The following is a 23,451-nucleotide window of genomic DNA, read 5'->3' as shown; positions in this document are numbered from 1 at the left end:
GTCTCCCTCTGGGTGGTCCTCGTATGTCACTGCTCTCCTCTGTGCTGGGGAGGGCACACTGGGGGCGTGCTACCGCTGTGGGAAGAAATGCTCCAGCCTTCCTCACCTCCATAAGTAACTCCCTGAACAAAAATGAAGCAAACACCTTAAGAGTTGGCCTCTCACACGGGCTGGAGATCATTACATGCCGTGCAATGTGGTACTCGCTTTGGCAGCACACGGACATTTCATGCAATGTCAGTTTGGCCTGTTTGAAGTCAGAGTTCCAAGACTTGGGCAGTAGGAAACGGATTGTAACTGATGTGTGTGTTCTTCCATTTCCGTGGCACAGAGCACCACAGAGAGGACAGGAAGGTGTGTAGCAAGGCTGCCATTTCCCATGTTTTGTCAGTCCTTCGCTAGATCAAGTGCACACCCTTCCTGCCGCATTTTGCAATCTTGTGTGTGGGAAGGCAGGGAGGCTTTCTGACAGGGTCCACAGGGCTGTCTGCTCACATCTCTGCCTCCTTGGGAAGCAGTAGACAGGGCAGGGCTTCCTGAGCTGTTCTCCTGCAATTGCTTTTGGGCTACTCTTCCCTGTCAACTGTAGGTGACTTTTCTCTTTTTCTTATGTAAATCAGAATCTAATTGAATAGGAAAACAAGCCAGTAAATATTTATCCAGCAGTTACTTTTTTTTTTTTACACTGCCTTCTCAGGCACTGCCTACACAGGCAATGTCCTGATGTCTTTCTGTACATTCAGAGCAGTGTTGAATCAGAGCCCTGCCTGCCTTCAGATTTTACAGTCAATTGAAGAGACTAGAGATCACGTACGTTACAAAGTAGATGAGAAAAGACTTGGGTCACAATTCAAGTAGCATATAATTAATTGACAGGGAAGTTGTGTTATGTAAAGTGGTAGGAACAAAATATTTCCCTGATGCATTCAGTGATCTTGGGGCCCAGGGGCTCGTATGCCATGAGGCTTGACCACTCCTCCTGGCCACTACCATGGTGGAGAATCCAAGCCTCTGCTACTTGTCTCCCTTGTTCTGAGGAGAAAAGAAGGTCTGTCATCTCTGGCCCAGTGTGTTCATAAAGATAAATGGTCATTGGAGTTTGCAAGAATGTGAGTCTGGTGGTTAATTTGGGGGCATGTACATTTTGGCCAAATATTGTAGATGGTTTGTCTTTTTCAGAGAGCAGTGTCTAAGGATGTGTGTAGACACTAGATTCTTAGGAGGGCAGGTAATGACTTTCAGATTTAGGTTAGAAGTCGGCCTAAGCCAACCCTTTAACAGAGGACTAGTGCCAGGGGATCAAGCTACCGTGGCCGTTCGACTGCTTGCCATCCCCATAGCACAAATGCAGGCTGGTGAAGCCAGGTGTATCCAGAGGCAGAGTAGTAGAGGCTCTCGGTCTTCTTAGAATTTAGGGTCCCCCCCGAAACTATTGCCAAGCTACATAGGAAGAAAGGACACTCCAGGTTTCTTTGGCCAAAGGCCTGTGTTTTCTGGTTTGTGGTACAGGAAAACGCTGGACTTGCTTTTCATATAAACAGGAAGGACAGGGATGACCAGAGACTTCTGGGATCTTCTGTTTCAGCCCTTGGTGAACCAGCGTCATCTGTCTTCTGTCTTCTCTCTCTGCAGCTCTGTCGTAGGAGATAAGGGTGTGAATGAGAGTCCCAGGGCCAGGTTGGTGGGTCTCGGAGAGCTCATGCGAGCTCCCTTCAGGTAATGCCCACTCAAACCCCAGAGGAGTTGCTGAGCATATTGTAACCACAAAGTTCACTCCCTGTGTCCTTTCACCATTTTGTTTTTAAGATTTGTTCATTTATTGGGGTACCTGTGTGATTAAGTAGTGCTAAGTGCGTGATTAAGCCTCTGCCTTTGGCTCAGATCGTGATCTCGGGGTCCTGGGATTGAGACCCGCATCAGGAATCTGCTCAGCAGGGAGCCTGCTCCCCGCCCCCGCCCCCCCCCCCATTTGTGATCTCTCTCTCTGTCAAATAAGTAAATAAAATCTTAAAAAAAAAAAAAAAAAGATTTGTTCATTTATTTGAGAGAGAGAAAGAGCATGCATGGGAGAGCATGGGGGTGGGGGGAGGACCAGAGGGAGACAGAATCCCAAACAGACTCCCTGCTGAGCACGGAGCCCTACACAGGACTCAGTCTCATGAGCCATTAGATCATGACTGGAGCTGAAATCAAGAGTCCCACATTTAAGCGACTGTGCCACCCAGGTGCCCCTCAGTTGTTTTTTTTTTTTTAAAGATTTTATTTATTGGGCACCTAGGTGGCTCAGTTGGTTGGGTGACTGCCTTCGGCTGGGGTCATGATCCTGGAGTCCTGGGATTGAGTCCCAGGACTCCCTGCTCGGCTGGGAGTCTGCTTCGGCTGGGGTCATGATCCTGGAGTCCTGGGATTGAGTCCCCGGACTCCCTGCTCGGCTGGGAGTCTGCTTCTCCTGCTGATCTCTCTCCTCTCATGCTCACTTGCTCTCTCTCTCTCTCAAAATCATTAAAAAAAAAAAAAAAGATTTTATTTATTTATTTAGCAGAGAGAGAGAGACAGCGAGATCGGGAACATAAGCAGGGGGAGTGGGAGAGGGAGAAGCAGGCTTCCAGCTGAGCAGGGAGCCAGACATGGAACTCCATCCCAGGACCCCAGGACCATGACCTGAGCTGAAGACAGATGCCTAACAACTGAGCCAACCAGGTGCCCCCTTTTCCTTTTTTTTTTTTAAGATTTTATTTATTTATTAGACAGAGATCACAAGTAGGCAGAGAGGTGGGGCAGGCTCCCTGCTGAGCAGAAATCCTCACGCAGGGATGGATCTCAGGACCCAGAGATCATGACTTGAGCCAAAGGCAGAGGCTCAACCTACTGAGCCACCCAGGTCCCCCCCCCCCCCCGCTTTTCCTTTTGTTTAAATTGAGAATTCTCACTTAAGCACTCTCTCTGCCTGCTTCTCTGCCTACTTATAATCTCTCTCTCTGTCTCAAATAAATAAAATCTTCAAAAAAAAAAAAAAAAAAGAGTTGTATGCTCTTCCAACTGAGCCAGTCAGTTGCCCCTAAGTTAAATTCATTTTATTTTTAAAATCATTTTTTAATTATTTCTTTTTTTCCAAGATTTTATTCATTTATTTCACAGGCAGCGATCACAAGTAGGCAGAGAGGCAGGCGGGGCAGGGGAAGCAGGCTCCCCACCGAGCAGGGGACCAGGACCCTGAGATCATGACCCGAGCTGAAGGCAGCGGCTTAACCCACTGAGCCACCTAGGTGTCCCAGATTCACTTTAAAAATAAGTAAACAAACAAACAAATAAATAAATAGGGGAGCCTAGGTGGCGCCTGGGTAGATATAGGAAAAGGATTGTACAGAGCAGGTGAGACATAGGAGGTGGAGAAGGCTCCTCACATGGTGAAGAGCATGAGAAAAGTCACCATCGTGCAGAAGAGCCCCAAGGCCCCCCAAGAAGGCAAAACCCAGAATGGGGTAGGAAAAGAGCTGTTGCTTCAGAGAGGGGTTCCTGGCATAACCAATGATGAGGCTCCCAGGCAAAGTCCCGGTTCCATCCCCAGAGCCAGCCACCCCTACCGTGGCAGCCCCAGCCCCGATGAATTTGACTTCTATGTTGATACCCCTTGAAATGGCACTGGTTCAGAAGCTATGGCTAGGAATAAGTAAGGTCAGGAGATGTGGGGCAGCCAAGCTGCCGAGGCTCTCATCTGTCAGTGTCTCCAGTGGCTAGTCCAGACAGTGATTGGCTCAACACCTGAGAGGTGCTCCTGACCAAGAAGGAGTTGGAGACACCCTTGCACAGGCGGACATTTTCAGAGGTTGAGGGGCTGTGGCAGGAGAGCTGCTTCCAGGACAGAAAAGACAGAGAACAATCCTCAGTTTTTTGTTTTTGTTTTGTTTTGTTTTGTTTTAGATTTTATTCATTATTTGACAGAGAGAGACAGGAAGAGAAAGGGAAAGTAAGCAGGGATAGTAGGAGAGGGAGAAGCAGGCTTCCTGCTGAGCAAAGAGTCCAAGGCGGGGCTCAATCCCAGGACCTAGGGATCATGACCCAAGCTGAAGGCAGATGCTTACTGGCTGAGCCACCCATGTGCCCCCTCAAGTCTTTTTTTAAAAAAACTGGGGGAAAGTGATATAATTACTTAGCTATATAGCTATTGACATACTCTTAATTCTAGATCACGTTTGATCTGATCAGATCTTGAACCTGTGAGAAACTTACCACAATCATCTAAAGACTCTATTTAGGGATGCCTGGGTGACTCAGTGGGTTAAAGCCTCTGCCTTCAGCTCAGGTCATGATCCCAGGGTACTGGGATCAAGCCCCGCATCGGGCTCTCTGCTCAACGAGGAGCCTGGTTCCTCCTCTCTCTGCCTGCCTCCCTGCCTACTTGTGATCTCTGTCTGTCAAATAAATAAAATCTTAGTAAATAAATAAATAATAAAGACTCTTTTTTTTTTTTTAATTTTATTTATTTGACAGAGAGAGATCACAAGTAGGCAGAGAGGCAGGCAGAGAGAGAGAGGAGGAAGCAGGCTCCCTGCTGAGCAGAGAGCCCGATGCGGGCCAGGACCCTGAGATCATGACCTGAGCCGAAGGCAGCGGCTTAACCCACTGAGCCACCCAGGCGCCCCTAAAGACTCTATTTAGTTAAGGGTCCTCCTTGCATTATACTGTGCTAAGCATTATAAAAGATAAATCTTAGAGACTAAAAAATACCAATAGAGATTTGCATCTGTGAAGACGTGTATGATGATGGGGCACCTGGCTGGCTCAGTCGGTAGAGCATTCGACTCTTGATCTCGGGGTCATGAGTTGGAGCCCCATGTTGTACATAAAGATTACATTGCGGGGGGGACATATGACAGACTGTATATTCTTCTAAAATTTTTCATACTGGCCAGTAGGACTGTATTTTCTCCTGGCATTCACATGCATAAAATCATGGAAATTTCAGGCCTGTGGCCTCTATGAAGAGAACCTCCAGGCCAGTGTTCTCAAAATGTGATTCTCAGACTTGCACCTTCAGCATCATGTGGAAACTTGTTATAAATCCAGATTCTCAGGGCGCATCCCAGACCTTCTGAATCTCTGGGTGAAGCCTAGCAGTTGTGTTTGAAGAAGGCTTCTAGGTGATTCTGACACACACTAAAGACTTGAGAACCACTGACCTAATCCAGCGTCTTCCTTTTCAGTGAAAGAAACCAAAGCCCAGAAACACTAGGGTTACGTCTCATTAAGTCTTAGTGGTGTAGGAAAAATTACATTTTCCTCAGCTTGTTTCATCTTTAAGATTTTTTTTTTTAATTTATTTATTTGAGGGAGAATGAGTGAGAGAGAGCATGAGAGAGAAGGTCAGAGGAAGAAGCAGACTCCCAAGTTGCTGGGAGCCCGATGCGGGATTCGATCCTGGAAGTCCGGGATCATGACCTGAGCCGAAGGCAGTCGCTCAACCAACTGAGCCACCCAGGCGCCTCAACTTGTTTCATCTTTAGATGTTACTTCACCTCTGAGGCCATAAAGATTTTTTCTTTTCTTTATTTTTAAGATTTTATCTATTTATTTGAGAGAGAGAGTGAGCAAGAGAGCACTAGCCAGGAGGGGGAGCAGTAGAGGGAGAGGGAGAAGCCAACTTGCACTGAGCAGGGAGCCTGAAACAGGGCTCGATCCCAGGACCCTGGGAGCATGACCTGAGCCGAAGGCAGACACTTAGCCAATTGAGCCACCAGGTGCCCCCATAAAGATTGTTTCTTGCCCTTGCTCTTACTGATGGTTTTCTAAAATTCACTCTTGGACTTAGCCTCCGGAGGTGTCCTTTTCATATCACAGCTCTTTTTGTGGCATTTTATTTTCTACTTTTTTTTTTTTTCCCCCATCTTCTTTTGCCTTCAGTGTTATCCCTAAAGCTTTTCCATGAGTTCCTTAAAGGAGAGGGAGGGACCCTAACATGTTTTATTTCTCAGTTTAGAAGTGGTTCGGAAAAATGTATTCTAGTCTGCAAAATGCCCCAACATTTTTGCCACAGTTGAATGTTTTCTTAAATCTGTCACTAAAAGGTAGGTTTCTGTGCCCAGTTCTTGGCACTAGTGTGCTTCATTAGAAAAACACTGAATTTGCCAACCCTTTCCTATGGACTTGTGAGATAAAAAGAGAATATTGTTCTTCAAAGAGACCAGATAATTTAATCTCTGGAATCCTGGTCCCTGGGGACGTCTTCTCTGATTCCCTGCCCAGTCAAGTTCAGGTTCCTGGTGTATGTTCTCATTTTACCATTTATTTCATCTTCACTGCATTTATCACAAGTACAGTTCTACATGTATTTATATGGTAATCTGATTAATAGCTACCTCTCCCACTAAACCTTCAGTCCTCTGAAAGTAAAGACCAAACCCAATGCTGTGTCCCCAGGGCATAGCACAGGGCCTGGCACACAAATTCTGCTCATGTACCCCCAGTCTGGTGTGACCTAGGGGGCTAGCAGGGCCAGTGACCTGAGAAAGAGAAGACAAGAGTCATTCAGTCTTGTGGCTTTCAACTTTGTTTTTCTAGTAGCAGAAACGTTTTTGTACACCCACCCCCTACCCTCGCCACCAAAGCAGACTTCCTGGATTTAGGGAGCACGGAAAAGTGGTGCTCTTCCTGAGCTACTTCTCTGCCTAGTGTTTGAAGTCTCCTTTCTCTAGTCCCATGTCTCTAGATGGGCTAACCAGGGTGCCGTGGTACTAGAGCTCTGAACCGGTGCTGTGTTAATAGGGAACAAAGAGATATTCTGGGGCAGCCTCACTGGGCCTCTGCTGTTCACTGGCACCTCAGTCCTGGGAAATCTGGGAATATGAGCTGGAGAAAGGGTTATAGCTTGAAATTTATTCACACTCCAAAAAATATGAACTAATAAGCATTCAGCATCCATGCTTTTCCCACTCCCTGTTAAGAAAAAGCAGTCCTGGGGCGCCTGGGTGGCTCAGTGGGTTAAGCCACTGCCTTCGGCTCAGGTCATGATCTCAGGGTCCTGGGATCAAGTCCCTCATTGGACTCTCTGCTCAGCAGGGAGCCTGCTTCCTCCTCTCTCTCTCTGCCTGCCTTTCTGCCTACTTTGTGATCTCTCTCTGTCAAATAAATAAATAACTAATCTTAAAAAAAAAAAAGAAAGAAAGAAAGAAAAGAAAAAGCAGTCCCTAGCTTCTCTAATCTCTCCTTTGGCTTCCTAGCAGGAATGCTAGATAACTTAAATAAATATGTCTTTCAGGGCAACCCAGGTTCTCTAAAGTTAAAGATCATGTGTAGTTGACCTGCAGGAACCTGTTTAACTCATGATGGCCTTTAACTCCCATACAGATAATACTATGCGGTCCTACGTTCAAAAGCATTCCTGTTGTTCCGGCTTAAGATGGGAGGTCTCTCCTCCTTCTCTGACCTCTCTTGACCTGCAACAGAGGTTCCTTATCCTGGTTTTATCATCACCAAACTCCCAGCAGCCACAAAAGTTCTTTTCCCCCTGCCCTGTCTCCCCTCTGCTCCATGCTGCAGTGTCCACTCAATCCCTGCCATGAATAAGTTAGAAGTAGTTTCTGGGTTGGTCAGAGCTGCAAGCCCTCAGATGGGGTGTTTGTGTCTGAGAATCTAATTTCCTCATTATTTCCCTGATCAGCCGTATATGTTTTTTAGCCACGTGGCCAGATTGTCACCCAAGATTGTGATTCTCCAGTCCCTAACCCTAAAATCCATGTATGTAGGGAAGTTTTGGAGACTTAGGAGCAGATGATGATAACAGTCGGGTGCTACTCTTCTTGTAGAGTGTCCTCCTGCCAGACCTGAGTGCAAGGACCTCCCCTTTGCTTTGCCCCCGACCCTGCATCTGTGGTGGTATTAACATAGGACTTCCATTCGAACCACCCCAAGCTCACAAGAGTATCCTGGTGTTGGTGTCTTGTGACTACTCATACCCTCATGAGCTTTCATCTTAACACATGGAAGAGTATTGATTCTTTCTGCTTCCTAATATGGAAGCTGCTCAGTCTTCTAGCTCTCTCTCTCCAGGCCTTTTTCTAGCCTTGTTTTGCTCTCTCTGTACATCCCAGCTATAGTATAATCAGAGCAGTCATTAGGGCAGAAGGAATATTTTTATTCCCTTTCTCTTGCTACTAGAGCCAACCAAACATTTTCTGACCTTTTGACTACACTAACTTGTTGGACCAGTGTTTTCAGAGAACAATCTTTGGAACAATCTTTCTGCAGTTAAAACTGAGAGGGCAAAGCCTGTCCCCTAGAATAGAGATTAGATACTTTGCCCCGAGCTGATCTAATAAATATATGAAAGTACATAGGCATGTCCATCTGTCCAGCCCACATATATTAGGCAGTGATCTCCAGAGAAACAGGACCAATGAAGGTATACAGAGAGAGGGAGAAATTTATTTTAAGGAATCAGCTCATGTGATTGTAGGAGCTGACAGATCTGAAATCTACAGAGCAGGACAAGAAGATGGAAATTCCAGCAACAGCTGATGTTGCAGAATTGAGTCTGGAGGCAGAATTCCTTCCTCTCCATGGAGCCTCAGTCTTTTTGCCTAAGACCTTCAACTGATTTTGAGGCCCACTCAGATTGTGGAGGGTGATCTGATGTACTCAAAATCTACTGGTTTAAATGCTAATCACACTCACACACACACACCCCTTCCCAACAGTGTCCAGACTGGTTTTTGCTGGACACCACAGCCTAACCAGGTTGGCATGTAAATTACCCACCATACCTCCTCTGTTTATTTCCTATTCCTGGTTTGCACCTTCTGCCTTTACTTTCATTGTCCCTTAAGAATTTACTTGTCTTTCTCCAGCCTATAACTTGTTTTTCAGTCCCAGTCACAGTGTACCATTTTTATCCAAGCCATCACCTTTCCTCTTGTCCCAGGCCACCATCTGATAATAGGAGGCTTTCAGAGCTCATGTGCCTTCAGGAAAAGATTTTCCCCCCAGTGTAAATCTCTTGGAACTTTGAGATTTTCTGGTGTGTTTTGTTCTTAGGTATTGGGAAGAATGTGGTTTGTGAGAAGGCAGCAACCTCAGTGGATGCCTTCCGGATGGTGACCGCCTCACGCTACTACCCACAGCTGATGAGCCTCGTGGGGAACGTGCTGCGCTTCCTGCCTGCCTTTGTGCGCATGAAGCAGCTGATCGCGGAGCACTACGTGGGTGCAGTAATGATCTGCGATGCCCGCATCTACTCAGGCAGCCTGCTCAGCCCCAACTATGGCTGGATCTGTGACGAGCTCATGGGCGGCGGGGGCCTGCACACCATGGGCACCTACATTGTGGACCTGCTGACCCACCTTACCGGCCGGAGAGCCGAGAAAGTACACGGGCTGCTCAAGACCTTCGTGAGGCAGAACGCAGCCATCCGTGGCATCCGCCATGTCACCAGTGACGACTTCTGCTTCTTCCAGATGCTCATGGGTGGGGGGGTGTGCAGCACAGTAACACTTAACTTCAACATGCCAGGCGCCTTTGTGCACGAGGTCATGGTGGTGGGCTCTGCAGGACGCCTCGTTGCCCGAGGAGCGGACCTCTACGGGCAGAAGAACTCTGCCACGCAAGAGGAGCTGCTCTTGAGGGACTCGCTGGCTGTGGGGGCAGGGCTGCCCGAGCAGGGGCCCCAGGATGTCCCGCTGCTCTACCTGAAGGGCATGGTCTACATGGTGCAGGCCCTGCGCCAGTCCTTCCAGGGGCAGGGGGACCGCCGCACCTGGGACCACACCCCTGTCTCGATGGCCGCCTCGTTCGAGGATGGGCTGTATATGCAGAGTGTGGTGGATGCCATCAAAAGGTCAAGCAGATCCGGGGAGTGGGAGGCTGTGGAGGTGCTGACGGAAGAACCTGACGCCAACCAGAACCTCTGTGAGGCGCTCCAGCGGAATAACCTGTGAGCCTGTGCGTGGGCTCCCTGCCCCGGGGCGGAGGGGCCAGGGGCAGGGGGGACCAGAAGCTGAGGTGGGAGGGCTCGGCCGGAGCTCAGACAGTGTCTTTCATTTCACCAGTGAACTTGGGCAGGGCCCAGGTGAAGCCCAAGGTGGCCCTAGGAAAACGCCCCCTCCACTGCTCATCTACTCCTCACACTTGCAGGGTGCTGATGTAGCTGAGGGCCAGCACAGTGAAGCGGGCTGGAGCTGCCCCCGCTCTCTGCGCAGTCACACTGGGAAGCAGAGCCAGCCAGAGCTTGACTTGGAGGCTGCCTTCACCGATTGGTGGTCCTAACTAGGTGAGGAAGCATGGCAAGAACCCAGCTTGGCTGGTTCCTCAGCCTGAGGAAAAATGACAAGAAGCCTTGTTTTCATGCCCTTCCTGGGCTAGGGCATCTCAGGAACGGTGAGGGCATCCAGTCATCCCTCAGGGATCCGCACCTGTCCTTCCCGTGTGAGCAGGCCCTTCCAGCCTCTAGGCTGCCCCTTCCCTGGCGGGGAGGAGGGGTTGTTCATTAGGTAAGCTCTCAGGGGCTGTTGACCTGGGGCAAAAGGGCCTGTGACTTGGCAGAGAGGAGATAGGGAGGGTTCTGGAATATCTGATAAATGTTCATAAATAAACCAGAAAGTCTGACACTATGTCATGTAGTTGCTGGTGGTTTGTTTGGTGAGTTGGGTTTCTTCAGTCATGAAAGGCTTGTTTACTGTTACAGATTGTTTATGTTTTTCTCTTTCCTTGTGGCTCCACAGCAGCTCTGGCCTGCTTTGGATCCATCACGGTCTAGTGGGCTTATCCCTTGTGACTGAATCCCAGGAACCCTCCAGGGAAAAGTCTTTTCTCAGACAACAGGACTGGAGACTTCCTAACCTGTGCTTGTCATGCATGCCGTCTCAGGGAGATAGGGAGAATTAGGGACCCTCCTGGGCTGGAGGAAGAGTTCTGTTCTCACAACCATGGATTTGGCTCTTGAGAGCCCTGGGAGAGGATGCTCTCAGGGAACCTGGATGGAATGAACTAGAGGACAGCTCCACGTCTTGCCCCATGGAGTGGGTATAGCCAAAGGCCGCCTGACCCAGACAGCCGGTCACCAGCTTTGCTTTTTTTTTTCCCCGCCTTTGTTTTTTTAAGATTTTATTTATTTATTTGACAGAGATCACAAGTAGGCAGAGAGGCAGGTAGAGAGAGGGAGAAGCTGGCTCCCCGGTGAGAAGAGAGCCCCGTGCGGGACCCGATCCCAGGACCCTGAGACCATGACCGGAGCTGAAGGCAGAGGCTTAACCCACTGAGCCACCCAGGCGCCCCAGCCTTGCTTTTATTAACTGGTCTACACAGGGACCGCCTTTTAACCATGTCAGAGGTGAGGTATGTCAGGGTAAAGGACACACGCACCCCTTTGTTTCCTCCGCCAGCCTTCCCAGATTAGGCCTAAACCCAACTCTTCCCTTCTCTAAACTTCCTCTCTCTTCCCTGCCCTGGGCTCTTTGCCAGAGGAAGAAAGGTTCAGGGAAGCCTCCCTCTTCCTCTTGGCACCCTTTCTGGAATTCATCAGGCTGATTTTCCTATGTGTTGTCCTGGTTCTAAACCTTGTCCTTGTGCAACAACACAGCAGCGGCTAGTGTTGGGGAGTGTGCTGCTTGCATGCTGCCCACCCCCTGCCTCCTGGGGAAGACACTTCATGTGTGTTACTTCATTTAATATCCAAACCACTCTATGGGCTACCACTACGAAAATTCCCATTATTCAGATCAGAAAACTGAGGCAGAGAAGGGCAAAGTTCCTTGCTTCCTATAAGTTACAAATGATGGATCCAGGAAGGAGTCTGGTCAGGGTCATCTGACTACAGAGCCTGACCCTGGACTACTCTTTCCCCAGCACTTGCAGATCTCAGAGACCGAGTGCCCAGGCCCTGCCCATCCCCGCTCAGGCCCCATCCAGGTTACTGCCTTCCCTCTGCAGCAGGAATTTCAGTGAGGCCTCAGTCAGGAGGCGGACTGCAGAGAGAGCCCACAAGGCAGGATGCCGCTCGAGTTTAGAAAGGGGTGGATGAGTGCCTGGGTGGCTCAGCCAGTTGAGTGTCGGACACTTGATCTCAGCTCAGGTCTTGGTCTTGGGGTTGTGGGTTCCAGCCCCGCACAGGGGTCCATACTGGGTGAGGAGCCTACTTTAAAGAAAAAGAAAGAAAGGCTGCTCTCTTCTTCCTGGGGTGATCAGCTCAGCTCCAGGTCAGTCCCTCGGTGTGTTAGTAGGATGATGGGAGCCTTCCTAAATTGGGGTATTTACTAAGAAAGCACAAGTGTCCGTCATACATGACAGGTGCTCTTGCTTAAGGAAGAGCCAGGTTGCTGACCCACAGTGGCACTACTGAAGTTTCATGGGGCTCCACAGCAAACCCCTTGTTTACAAAGACAGGTTCCCAGAAGTCCTGAGGCAAGTGGCAGTGGGCTTGGTGTAGAGCTACTTTTGTGAGGACCCTGGGGTCCTCTGTCGGTACTCCCCAGAGCATAGGCCCATGGCCATCCCCCACCCAGATCCTGTGGCTGAGGAAACCAGCTGGGTTCTCCTCCTCAGGGGTGACTGTGTCTGCATTCGGATCCATGCTTGTCACGCAGCGCCCCCTCCTGGAGGAAGGCAGCATCACCTCCCAGGACCAGCTCCCTAATCTCAAGGATCTTCCTGGGGCAGAGTAAATTAAATTTTCCCAAGCCGCTGGAAATGCAGTTCGCTCTCTGTGAGAGCAGCCAGAAAAGAAGTTCCAAATACCTATTGCTTATTTCTCAACTCCCAACCAAATGTAGGCTTCATACTCAACCGAACAGCAGTCAACCTAGCAGTCCCCCTTACCTCCCTGTCCCGTCTCCCCTCCATGTTTTGCCCTTCTCACTCCTGCTCAAGTGACCTCTCCAGAATGCCGGGCCAAGATCCTCCTTGCCTACACTCCTCATCACTCCCAGAGCTCCCCACCCTGGTCTGGTGGCCATGCCTCTGCTTAAGTCATGCTAAATGAGGGGGCCCTCCAGCATGGGACTGACTTCTTCCACATAAGCAAAGTTTTTCCCTGGTGCACCTCTGCTTGGAAGGCCCCCCAACTCTCCTTCAGGAGTTAGCTGGAGGGCTGTCTCTTCACTGCTCCCCTAGGCAAAGTGGCAGCTCTTCCCACCACTGAGGTCCCACAGCTTTGGTCCTCTGCTTTTCTGTGGCACCTGTCTCCTTGCATTACACTCAGCATTTCCCCCTTAGAGTGAGCTCTTATTTATTTTTTAAGACTTTATTTATTTGAGGGAGAGGCAGACTCCCTGCTAGTAGGGACCCTAATGTAGGGCTTGTTCCCAGAACCCTGGAATCATAACCTGAGCCAAAGGCAGACACTTAACTACTGAGCCACCCAGGCGCCCCTAAGGTGAGCTTTTAGGAACAATAGTAGTGACTTGTTCTTTCTGTGGCTACTCTAATCCACCCTGCTTAGAAAAACCTGCCAGGAAATAGACCTGCAAATGTAGATCAGTTCTCAGTATTTCCGACAAGACCTGTTGGAAGGGAGGGACAGAAGAGAGGGATCTCCTCATCAGTGCTGGCCTGGCTCATACCTGCAGCTCTGGACACCACACAATTCAAACACTTGGCCTTCTTGGGTCAGGCCTCAGCCAGAGTCGTCAGGTCCAGATCTGCAAGGTTCAGGAAAGGACAGTGTCCCTGGTGTCCGGGGTGTGATCTCATGCGAAGCCACTTCACTCAAGGCCTCTGCTACCTCAGCCATGAAGTGAGGCAGTCAAGCTCAGTTAACTTTTTTTTTTTTTTTTAAGATTTTATTTATCTGAGAGAGCAGAATGAGAAAGATCATGAGTGGGGTGAGGGGCAGAGAGGGAGAAGCAGACTCCCTGCTGGAGCCCGATGTGGGGCTCAATCCCAAGACCCTGAGATCATGACCTGAACCAAAGGCAGATACTTGGCTAACTGAGCCCCCCAGGTGCCCCAAGCTGAGTTGGGGTAAGAGTAAAGAGGCCTTTATCTCTGAAAAATCCTGCAGAATCCATACTCATCCCTATGGACAAGACTTGGTCTGCATGGTCCCTGTGGACAGTATCTTCTGGGGTGGTCTGGTCGCTACCCGGGGAGAAGTGTGAGCAGAAATAATTAAAAATAAATAAATAATAATAATAAAGTGTGAGCAGAAAAAATAAATAATACAGGTCTTTCAAGTGACTTGTAAAGGTGGAAGCAACCTGGGACAATGCCGATTTTCTTCCTGCTTCCACCTGGGCCTGCCCACCCTATCCCAACGATCTTGCCAGGCCATTATTCAAGGGGTCCCCAACATGGTTCTGGACTTTGGATGGCCTCAGCCTTTCAGATCCTGACCTGTTCTCTGCAGCTTCCTCAGCTCCCCACCTTGGCCTCCTTATCTTTGTGCCTTTTGGGGGGGGGCCCTCTGCTAGGTTGGCGCAATGCAATGACAAATGCTCTTGGGGAGTTCACAGTCTAGTCCCGAAAACAGTTATAACCCACAGCAGCAGTGGTATGTAAATGCTACAGCCTGGGTGGTAGAAGCAAAGTTCCCCCAAGTCTTCAAGGTAAGAGCGCAATAGGCAGGTGGAGGGGTAAAGGAATAAAGGCATTTTAGGCAGGGGAAGCCCCATGTGGACAGCGTAAAGATGTGGCTGGTCCGGGACTTAAATCCACTGAAAAGTTTTAAGGCATCTGGGGCAAGAGGTGCAAGATGCTAGAAGGGAAGCAACAGATCGGGTTCAGGTGGGTGTGCAGCGGGATCACTGGGTGGATTCGTCGGGCAGGGGACCACAAGCAGGGAGAGTAGGGTGCTCTCGCCTGAAGATAACTGTCCCAGGACAGGGGTGCTGAACATAGGATCTGAGAGACTCAGCCTACAGGGTACATACACCAGATTTGCTGCCTGATTAGCTTGCAGAAGGAAAGAATAAGCGAAGAACAGGATGGGTTCTGGGGCGACACCCATGGTTTTGGCTTGAACAGTCATGCAGATGAAACATGGCGAAAAAAGCATATTGGAGGGAAAAATTGCTCATTTAATTTGGAAATCCTTACATTTAAGGTATATGAGGTACATTAAGGTAGATATAGGACATGCAGGAGGACGAGGAGGCAGCAGGATATGAGGGTTTCCAAAATGTCCAGCACTGGCTGCCACTTAAGCTTTTGCCTGTTTGTGGTTATCCAGCAGCTTGTCTGCAAGGCTCAGGGAGAACATTCACATCCTCCACTACCCCCTGGTTGCCAGGAAAAAGGCACCAATGCCTCTGTTAGCGGGGCCACCTTACGGGCAAAGTCTGGTCCAGCTGTGGCCTCCAGTAAGTGGCTAGTGTTCCGAAGATGCCACTCTTGGGGCAGGCAGATAAACTCGGACACCTCAGTGGGGGACCTTAAGTGTTGGACCCTCCTGGTCAGACCAAACGCAGACTGCTCCCCTGGGAGACAGGGAGACGAGCCAAGCACTTGCTTGCTGTGACCGGGCCATCCCTTTCCTCTCTCCGCCCCAAGTTTCTCCTTATCCTCACCTCCCTCTACCTCCCCACTGTTCTCCTGTCTGACCTTCAGGTTCATCTGAGGAGCATTTAAATGCACAAAAGTAGGCTCCACCCCTGCAGATTCCGATTTGGTTAAGTCTGGGGTCTTGCCCAAGAACCTGTACTTTTGTCAAGTTCTTGGGTCATCCAGATGACCAGTCAGGCTTCACACCCTGCACCCACCTTCCCAGCCTCTCTTCAGCCATCTTATTTGTGAAATCACAAAGTCTGAGAGAAGGAAAAATGTTTATTTTCAGCAAGTCCAAGGTCCCAAGTTGGGAGAAGGGCCAACTTCTCCCCTCCACCCAGGGCCTAGGCTGCTGCTCTGGTTCAGACTTAGGAGAAGGGGAGCCACCAGTGGCGGGGGTGGGGGATGCGGCAGGAAAGTCACTTGTACTGAGGAGAGAGTGGAGGTACGAGTGGGGCGGCGCAAACACTCAGTATCTTGTCAATGTCCACCTGGGTTGACTTATCCACCTCAGCCTTGAGGTGGCTGCTGACCCCCAACCTGGACACACACCCAGGCTCCTCTCCCACCTCCTCTCCCAGGGGACCCAGAGCATGGGTGGAGGACACCAATGTATTGGGACAAGGCAAAGTGAGGCCCGAGGCCAGCTCACCTGCCACAGGCAGCAAGGCCTGCAGTTGCTCCACACCTCCTTCCTCGGGGACCAGGGCCAGTTCCAACTCCGTCTCCATCTCTGCCTCAGCCTCCCTGTCCCCCTCCCCTGCCTGATTCAGCTCCGGATTGCAATAGTTGATGTACTGGTACAGGGGCCGCAGGCGCTGGGCCTTTCCTGCAAAGACCCGGGTCAGGGCAGGGGCTGGAACACCAAGCTGTGCCATGTCAGGGTCCCATCAGGCAGGAGGAAAAGGGAAGGCCCAGGGGCTGCCACTCACGCTCCAGCCCCAAGGTCTCTGAAGGTGCAGACACCGTGCTGGCCAGAGCTGGAAGCACTGGAGTCCCCAGACTCTTGCGCTTCTTGGCTTTTTTGTGCTGTTTGGCAGATGGTAAGGGCTCACTCTGGCTACTCTCCGATTCCTCCTTCTGCAGTGGCAGCCCATGTGGCATCTCTGCTTCAGCCCTAGGATGGGCTTGGTGACTAGGCCCTGGGAGGCTGGGGGATAGGAGGCCTAAGGAGCCAGCCTCCAGCTTTGGCTCCTGTGCCCTGACCATAGGGAATAGCCCTGCCTGTCCACCACCTGGGGCCTAGATTCTTGTCCCTTTCCTGGTCGGTGAGGCTCTGGGCTGGACAGGGGACTAGAGCTTCTGTGAGCTCAGTACCCTACAAGGCCTTGAGACTCCCCTGGATGCCTCCCCCCACCCCCAATGCCAGGGCTCTTCAGGAACAGGGGGATAGAGGAGAGATGGTGGTGGCAGGGGATAAGGTGCACTCTGTACGAGTGTGAGCCCGCCCAACTCCCTCCTGAAGACCAGCAGCTCTGACCCTCTGAAAACTCCCTCACTTGACCGGCTTCCTCTTCGGACCATGACTGGCCCTCACAATGGAGGCTGTAGGCCTGGGACCTCTCTCCTCTAGTGACTCCACCTCTAGCTTAAGCCTCTCTTCCTCCAGCTTGAGTTGTTCCTCCTGGACCTCTGGCTCTGAGACTGGTCCTGTTGGGCACTTGTCTTCACCCACCGTCCGGCAGGCCTCATAGGCTGGTACCAGGCACGGGTCGGCCATCACTGGACACTAGAGGTGACACATAGGTAACTGGTCACCAAGCAAAGGATACAGGGGATCAGTCATGAGACACCTGAGAAACACCAAATGCAGAGGAAGGGCACCAACCAGCCCGTGTCCCTCCCTGACCCATGGAGCTTGTCCTGGCAGTTAGCGGGGCGTCGCACAGAGTTTGGCCTCCTAGAGCGCCGCGGACAAGTGTTTGAAGACTACACAGCCTGACGGTCACCTCAAAGCCTTGACCGTGGCCACCAGACGACGACTCCGCGAGGTGTGCCGGCCCCGCGGCTGCCTTCTCCTGGGCCCCTGGCCGTCTCTCGGCCACTGCTGAGGCCATGGCTGCGCGGGGTCCGCCTCTTTGAAGGCTGCTTGCGGGGAGGACGGCGAGGGGCCAGCCTTGGGGACCTGGCGCTGACCCCGGGGACCCGGCCCTGACCCCAGAGACCCGCCAGCAAGGGCAGGCGAGTGGGAAGGGAACCTGACGGTGGCTCGGCGCCACTCTCAGCTGGAACTACAAGCCCCAGAAGGCTTTGCGCCAGGGGGCCGTGGCCCCTGACCTCAAGGACGGAAACTACTGTTGCCTGGCAACAGCAAGCCCGTGGGGTTGCAGCAGTCGGCGGCAAAACTGCTACGGTGAGCTCCTTGCCCGAGTGTTTCGAGGAAGGGGTCGCGTACCGGGCAGGGAAGTGGGTTAGGAGCGGAGGCGGCAAGGGCTGGCGGGGTCGGGCTGCGCGGCGGGGACCGGGAATGGAGGGCAAGGCCGGGGTCAGGGTCTGGGTCCAGGACCAGGGAGAAGGCACTGGGCTGAGGAAGGGGCCAAGGCCAGGAAATGCGCAGCCCAGCAGGCCTCGGTGCACCATTGCAGGGCAGCAACGGCGGCATGTGCGAGGGCCCGTCCCGCATCTCGGGGCCCATACCCCCAGACCCTACAGTCTGCCCTGACTACTACCGCCGGCCGGCCTCTGGTGAGTTGGGTATGGGGCGGCGCGGCGGGGCGAGGCCCAAGCGAGGTTCTGGCTCTGCTCCACTACTGAGCTCCGCACTCCGCCCCGTCTGGCCTGTCAGCCCAAGGACGCCTTGAGGGAAATGCGCTGAAGCTGGACCTGCTGACTTCGGACCTCGACTTGGAAGCCACCCCTTCGCGCGGCCCCCGCATAGGTCCTGGAGCCAGAGAGATCCTGGAGCGAGGCCGGCGTGGCGTCGGGGGAGTGCTGTTGCAACTCGGGGGCATCTCCCTAGGTCCAGGGGCCTCTCCAAAGAGTAAGTTCGTACAGAAGGGGCATTGAAGCGAGTATGAGGTCAAACGCTGAGATCAAAAGTGTTGCTTCTCCTTCCCAGATCTGGGCTCAGGCTTTGCCTCTCTGAGTGTCATTTTCTCCAACTATAAAAGGAGGGAGAAATGCATTGCTTCCTCACAGGAGAGGACTGAATGAAGTAGTTCCCAGGAACCCTAGCTCAGCTTAATGAATTCATGCATCAGCGAAACCTTGTGTGTGGAGTGACTACTGCCGCCTGCTCTGTGGGTGCTAGAAAAACAATAAACAAGTGAAGAGATGGATATAATATACAAAGTGATTCATGGTGTACTTCACATAAAAATGTAGAGAGTAATCAAGGACATAAGAAGGTAATTGTCAGGAAGGGAATGTAGTGATGTAAACTGTCTTAGATGGTGAGGTCAGGGAGATCTTTCTGTAGGAGGCAGGGTGCAGGCCGATGTCTGACCTGATGGGACTTGGATCTCCTGGGCTGTATGTAGGGTAGAGTCTGGCAACATCTTTTTCCCAGGGAAGGACCCTAAAGACCATGAGAAGGAGAACCTGAAGCGGATCAGGGAGATCCAGAGGCGCTTCCAGGAGCAGGAGCGCACCCGGGAGCAGAGACAGCCCAGGCCCCTGAAGGCTCTGTGGCGCTCGCCCAAATATGACAAAGTGGAGTCCCGGGTCAAGGCCCAGCTACAGGTACCTGACTTGGAGAGCCACGAGCATTGTTTATCCTGTTGACTGACAGGCAGTTATGCTCAAATCTGAGTTGGGGGGTGGTGAAAATCACAGGGGACTAAGGTACCAGGGGCTAAGAAATGGCTGATTGTGCTGCAGGCTTCCTCAGAAGTGGTGATGGCTGGGGGATCCTGAAGGGCAAGTAGGAATTAGGCAAGGAGAGAATGGAAGACAACATTCTACCGAGATGGAAACTTATAGATTGAAGTCCTAAGACTAGAGGGAGTGTGGGCAGTGGTATGCTGTGTACAGGGGAGAAGAGCATGAGGCTGGGCTTAGAAGTCAGCCAGACCCACATCATAAAAGATCCCTTTATTTCTATGGGTGTTGTGAAGGGCAGGGGTACAGTGGTGGGGTTCTTTGGTAGACAGTAGTACCATTTCTCTATCCAGAGTCTTCAGAGGGAGGAACAGGATAGAGAGAAAAGACAGTAAGGTCATATGCAAATTTGTTGAGACTGAAGCATTTGTGGGACTCCTAGGGGGCTGGGAGTATGCCCAGGAAACAGATGGAGAGTCAGGTCTGGATCTGGAAAGAGAGACCCAGGAGTTATTGAGGATTAGGCTGACGACAGTGAGCCCAGGGAAGTGACCCTGGTTTTGAGGGCTTGGAGGCCAGCTGTGAATGACCTTGGTGGGGCCAGAGCCAGGAAGCTTGGCCAGGAAGGAGAGAAAAAGGGAATGGTTTAGCCAGAGTCAGGACTGAGGTTGAAGGAGGGGTGGTTTGTTGTTTTCCTAGAGATGTGAGACACCCACATACTAAAGTGCTCATGGATAGAAGTGTTTCTTCAAAAGGGAAGAGGCCCTTAGGGCTGGAGATAAATATCCTCACAGGCAGAAGGAACAGAAGCTCACTCGTATGGGTGGCTTAAGACCGACTTCAGCCTGCCTGATTCCTCTGCTATGCCCTGCCCTCCAGGAGCCCAGCCCTGCCTCTGGAACAGAGCCTGCCCACTTCCTGCGGGCACACTCCCGCTGCGGCCCTGGGCTGCCACCACCCCGTGTCCCCAGTCCTCAGCTAACCCCACCAGGCCCCAGTGCTAAGGTGAGAGGAAGTGTGGTAGCTGGGGGAGGGGGGCAGCGATCTTGAGGGGTCCAGGAGCACATCACAGTGCTGTCTGCCCCATCCTGCTTGCCATGTCCTGCAGGGGCCAGGCCTGGGTGTGGACTTCATTAGCCACAATGCCCGCACTGCCAAGAGGGCCCCCCGGAGGCATTCCCGCTCACTGCAGGTCCTGGCACAAGTGCTGGAGCAGCAGCGGCAAGCCCAGGAGCACTACAACACCACGCAGAAGGGCCATGTGCCTCATTAGTAGGTCCCACTGCCCAACACCCAGGGTGAGGGGTGCCTGTGGAGGGTGGGAGATGACCTCTGCCCCTGGGACCATCACCTCTGAGCTTGTGCATCTGCAGCTTGTTGGAACGCAGGGATCTGTGGCGGCGGGAGGCCGAGGCCCGTCAGCAGAGCCAGCCGGACCCTGCCATGCCCCCAGGCCACACTCGCATGCCTGAGAATCAGCGGCTGGAGACCCTGAGCAATCTGCTCCAGAGTGAGTTCGTGGGCAAGGGATAAGGGAGCAGTGGACAGGGAACCTAGTGGGGACCATGCACCCCTGCCCAGCACTTACTGTCCCTGGGCCCCCTGTAGGCCAGAGCCAGTTGCTACGTGAGCTGGTGCTGCTGCCTGCCGGCGCAGATTCACTCAGGGCCCAGGGCCACCGTGCGGAGCTGGACCGGAAGCTGGTGCAGGTAGAGGAAGCCATCAAGATCTTTTCCCGCCCCAAGGTCTTCGTGAAGATGGATGCCTGAGCCCTTTTATGGGGGTAGTTGTGTGAGTCCTCACTGGGGATGGCCACACAGTTGCAAAGGCAGGATGAGGCCCCATCATGGACTGGAGTTTGAAGACAGGAGAGTGGGGTGGGCAGTATCCCCAGAGCACTCTTCCTAGCCACTGGTGGATGTAGAAGGACCAGCTCAGCCTCTTAACCCCTTTGTCCAAATTAAACCTTTTGTACACAGTGAGGATTGTTTCTGTAAGAGCTTTTCTTACCCTAGAAATGCCAAGCCTGGTGTCCCTCCTGCTGCTCAATTGCAGGAAGGTCTCTCTGTTATCCTTATCACTACTGCCTTGTGTCCATGGCAGAAGGCAAAACTGTGAGACCACGAAGGACATTAAGGCTGGGACACAGAAAGACGATGACTGCACTTCTAGAAAACCTTTAATGTTCCCCAGACTGAGAGGGTTCTGTGAGCAGGCTAGAAACCCCCACCGGGGAGGTCCCTGCCATGTCCCAGCAGCCTGGAGTGGCGAGGGGCTGCATCCTTGCCTGTCAGAGGCTAAAGCCACTACCGTCTCCTCGCATGCTGCTCCCCCATCCAGAGCTGGCCTGCTCCTGATCATCCAGGGAGGGCAGAGAGCTGCGGGCACCAGGAAGTAGACGGCCCTGGCGCAGGTCCCAGCATGGAGGCCCCTGAGACAGCCCATTGGAACAGGGAGGCTGGCGGTTCTCAATGACCAGATCACTGCTGTCATCATCGCTATCAGCCTCAGTAGGCCCAAGCCCAGCAGAGCGAGGCCCTGTCAGACGCGCAGATGCCCCACGCACCACATTATTGCGCTGATTGGCTGGCTTGACAGTGACAATGAGGTTGTGGCTATTGGCGACCATCATGTCCGTCACTTGGTCCAAGGTCTTCCCAGCCACCTCAATACCATTGACCTCGAGGATCTCATCACTGACTGCCAGCAGCCCTGTACTCTCAGCCAGGCCCCCTCGTACCAGGCGGGAGATGAAGATGCCTGGAACCCGTTCCAGGCCCTGGGGAGCTACACGTACACTCATGCCATCTCGGATGTAGAAACCAAGGGGGCGGTCGGAGCCATGCTTGTGCAGGCGCACCCGTCGGTGGGTCTCAGGCAGTAGGTCCACATCTATGACTGAAGAAACCTGGCGGAAATCTTGGGGCAGGCTAATCAGCAGAGGTGGCCGGGTGCGCAGGGGTGCCACTGGCCGAAGTAGAAGCCCTTTCTTGCGCCGCTGCAGAGAGTTGGATGGGAAGGCCAGGCCACTGGAGTCAGCTTCTGCTGCAGGAGGGGGGTGGGTGGGTGCTGAGATCAGAGACTCTGTTCTCCCACATGGGCCCTTTTCCCTCATGCCCAGGCCTGGGAAAGGGGTATGGTAACTATTTCCCACTAGTTGGAGGTCAGACCAAGGGCAGGAACTGCAGAGAATGAAGCCTGGACACCCTGGGCATGGGCTAACCCTTGTAGCTCTGCCCTGGTGTTCTACCCCACAGAGGCTGCCCACTGTACCCCATCCTCCTCACCCCGCTTCTGTACTAGCAGGCGCAGCGGTGGGGGCCCAGTGGCCAGGGCCCGGTGCAGGCTGTCATCGTTGGTGAGGGGCAGTAGGTCGCCGTGAGCATCTGTATAGCCAAGCAGCACGTCCAGGCCTGGGATCTGGTGCACTGCACGCAGCAACCGCGAAAACTCTTGGAAGCCACTCACCGAAGCGCGGGGCAGGGCGAAGCGTCGGAACTCAGCATCAAACTGGAGGCAGGGGGTGGGTGAAAGGAGGGGTCAGGACGGAGCCCGTGCCCTTTCCCACCACGGGTCTGAGGGTGTTAGAGGTCGGAAAAGGCTGTCGCTAAGGCTGCAGCCTTGTGCCCAGACCTCAGCTCCAGTACAAGGGACGCTGTCCAAGGTCTTCTCCCCGCCCTCCAGGTAACAAGGCCACAGAGGGACTTTAGATGCCGGCAGTGGAAAGAAGATGGATGGAGGAAGGCGAAAGGAAAGGCCGGAGAATGGGACATGAATGATGGAGGCGAGAAAAAAGGTGGTGGGGACTAAAGCTAGGAAAAGGGAGAATAAGGGAATTGGAAGCGCCTAGGGCCGAGGCCGGAGCCGGGGCCAGAGGGGCCCTTACTTTGCTCTTCACCTCGACGATGTTGTCGGGACTGCGAGCCGGAGTCCTCTGCGGCCTGGCCATGGTGGGGCCGGGCGGGCCGGGGACGGTGCCCCAGGCGGCCCGCCGAGGCGCAGGTGCACAGCCCCGGCAGGCCGGCTCGTGCCGCCCCGCCCCTGACGGTAGCACTCGCCCCGCCCTCCCATCCGGACCATGACGTCAAGGGGGCAGCGACAGAGAGTGGAACGCGGAGTCCACGTTTCCTAGGAAACGGAGATGGGGGCGGAGGCGTATTCGCGTGTCTTTACGTCATTACGCTATGGCGCGCGAGTCTCCGGAGTCTGGGGGAGGGGTTTGGC

The 23,451-nt window shown here is 52.7% G+C and overlaps 4 protein-coding genes and 1 pseudogene across 14 annotated transcripts in view; 2 read left to right on the top strand and 3 right to left on the bottom strand.

Moving 5' to 3' along the window:
- GFOD2 (glucose-fructose oxidoreductase domain containing 2) overlaps positions 1-10,601 on the top strand; it is a 33,757-nt gene extending 23,156 nt beyond the window's left edge. For 4 of the 5 annotated variants that reach the window (XM_032325054.1, XM_032325056.1, XM_032325057.1 and 1 more), the window contains one exon: positions 9,031-10,601. In XM_032325054.1, the coding sequence (XP_032180945.1) occupies positions 9,031-9,929 (899 nt within the window). In that variant the 3' untranslated portion in view covers positions 9,930-10,601. The remainder of the gene's footprint in view (positions 1-9,030) is intronic. The other variant, XM_032325055.1, reaches the window with a different exon arrangement.
- LOC116579547 lies at positions 3,401-3,869 on the bottom strand (annotated as a pseudogene).
- A 4,391-nt stretch (positions 10,602-14,992) lies between the features above and the next one.
- C19H16orf86 (chromosome 19 C16orf86 homolog) lies at positions 14,993-17,712 on the bottom strand. Of its 5 annotated transcripts, none has more exons than XM_032325034.1 (5): positions 17,418-17,712; positions 16,968-17,197; positions 16,401-16,618; positions 16,121-16,324; positions 14,993-15,401 (listed from the first exon to the last, which is right to left on the bottom strand). In XM_032325034.1, the coding sequence occupies exons 1-5, from the start codon at positions 17,523-17,525 to the stop codon at positions 15,172-15,174; spliced, it is 990 nt and encodes a 329-aa protein (XP_032180925.1). In that variant the 5' UTR covers positions 17,526-17,712; the 3' UTR covers positions 14,993-15,171. The 5 variants fall into 5 exon arrangements, with proteins under 5 accessions (XP_032180925.1, XP_032180927.1, XP_032180924.1 ...); XM_032325036.1 differs by lacking the exon at positions 14,993-15,401 and adding an exon at positions 15,736-15,896 and having other exon boundaries at positions 17,418-17,706; XM_032325033.1 differs by lacking the exon at positions 14,993-15,401 and having other exon boundaries at positions 15,809-16,324; positions 17,418-17,704.
- A 19-nt stretch (positions 17,713-17,731) lies between these two features.
- On the top strand, positions 17,732-21,313 carry ENKD1 (enkurin domain containing 1). Its single transcript, XM_032325029.1, has 8 exons — positions 17,732-17,821; positions 18,054-18,153; positions 18,254-18,448; positions 18,977-19,149; positions 20,107-20,232; positions 20,336-20,499; positions 20,601-20,737; positions 20,836-21,313. The coding sequence occupies exons 2-8, from the start codon at positions 18,069-18,071 to the stop codon at positions 20,994-20,996; spliced, it is 1,041 nt and encodes a 346-aa protein (XP_032180920.1). The 5' UTR covers positions 17,732-17,821; positions 18,054-18,068; the 3' UTR covers positions 20,997-21,313.
- Positions 21,314-21,373: 60 nt separating this feature from the next.
- PARD6A (par-6 family cell polarity regulator alpha) lies at positions 21,374-23,304 on the bottom strand. 3 transcript variants are annotated; one of them, XM_032325030.1, is made up of 3 exons: positions 23,114-23,304; positions 22,515-22,737; positions 21,374-22,272 (listed from the first exon to the last, which is right to left on the bottom strand). In XM_032325030.1, exons 1-3 carry the CDS (start codon positions 23,174-23,176, stop codon positions 21,518-21,520), a joined length of 1,041 nt encoding a protein of 346 aa, XP_032180921.1. In that variant the 5' UTR covers positions 23,177-23,304; the 3' UTR covers positions 21,374-21,517. The 3 variants fall into 3 exon arrangements, with proteins under 3 accessions (XP_032180921.1, XP_032180922.1, XP_032180923.1); XM_032325031.1 differs by having other exon boundaries at positions 21,374-22,269; XM_032325032.1 differs by having other exon boundaries at positions 23,126-23,304.
- Positions 23,305-23,451: the final 147 nt, after the last annotated feature.

This window comes from Mustela erminea, chromosome 19 (genome assembly GCF_009829155.1).
Source record: "Mustela erminea isolate mMusErm1 chromosome 19, mMusErm1.Pri, whole genome shotgun sequence".
Classification (NCBI taxonomy): Eukaryota; Metazoa; Chordata; class Mammalia; order Carnivora; family Mustelidae; genus Mustela; species Mustela erminea.
Note: the sequence above shows the minus strand (reverse complement) of the source record. Positions and strands in the feature narration are given on the sequence as shown.

What these genes read in the sequence shown, in the direction of transcription:
- C19H16orf86 (XM_032325033.1), bottom strand. Translation starts at nt 17,525, where the DNA reads ATGGCCTCAGCAGTGGCCGAGAGACGGCCAGGGGCCCAGGAGAAGGCA. An exon ending in GCCACGGTCAAGGCTTTGAG is followed by an intron (nt 17,198 to 17,417) that starts GTGACCGTCAGG and finishes TGTCACCTCTAG; the next exon opens with TGTCCAGTGATGGCCGACCC. An exon ending in CCGAAGAGGAAGCCGGTCAA is followed by an intron (nt 16,619 to 16,967) that starts GTGAGGGAGTTT and finishes CCTATCCCCCAG; the next exon opens with CCTCCCAGGGCCTAGTCACC.
- PARD6A (XM_032325030.1), bottom strand. Translation starts at nt 23,176, where the DNA reads ATGGCCAGGCCGCAGAGGACTCCGGCTCGCAGTCCCGACAACATCGTC. An exon ending in TCGTCGAGGTGAAGAGCAAA is followed by an intron (nt 22,738 to 23,113) that starts GTAAGGGCCCCT and finishes CCCTGCCTCCAG; the next exon opens with TTTGATGCTGAGTTCCGACG. An exon ending in CCTGCTAGTACAGAAGCGGG is followed by an intron (nt 22,273 to 22,514) that starts GTGAGGAGGATG and finishes CCCCTCCTGCAG; the next exon opens with CAGAAGCTGACTCCAGTGGC.
- ENKD1 (XM_032325029.1), top strand. Translation starts at nt 18,069, where the DNA reads ATGTGCGAGGGCCCGTCCCGCATCTCGGGGCCCATACCCCCAGACCCT. An exon ending in CTACCGCCGGCCGGCCTCTG is followed by an intron (nt 18,154 to 18,253) that starts GTGAGTTGGGTA and finishes CTGGCCTGTCAG; the next exon opens with CCCAAGGACGCCTTGAGGGA. An exon ending in AAGGGCCATGTGCCTCATTA is followed by an intron (nt 20,500 to 20,600) that starts GTAGGTCCCACT and finishes GTGCATCTGCAG; the next exon opens with CTTGTTGGAACGCAGGGATC.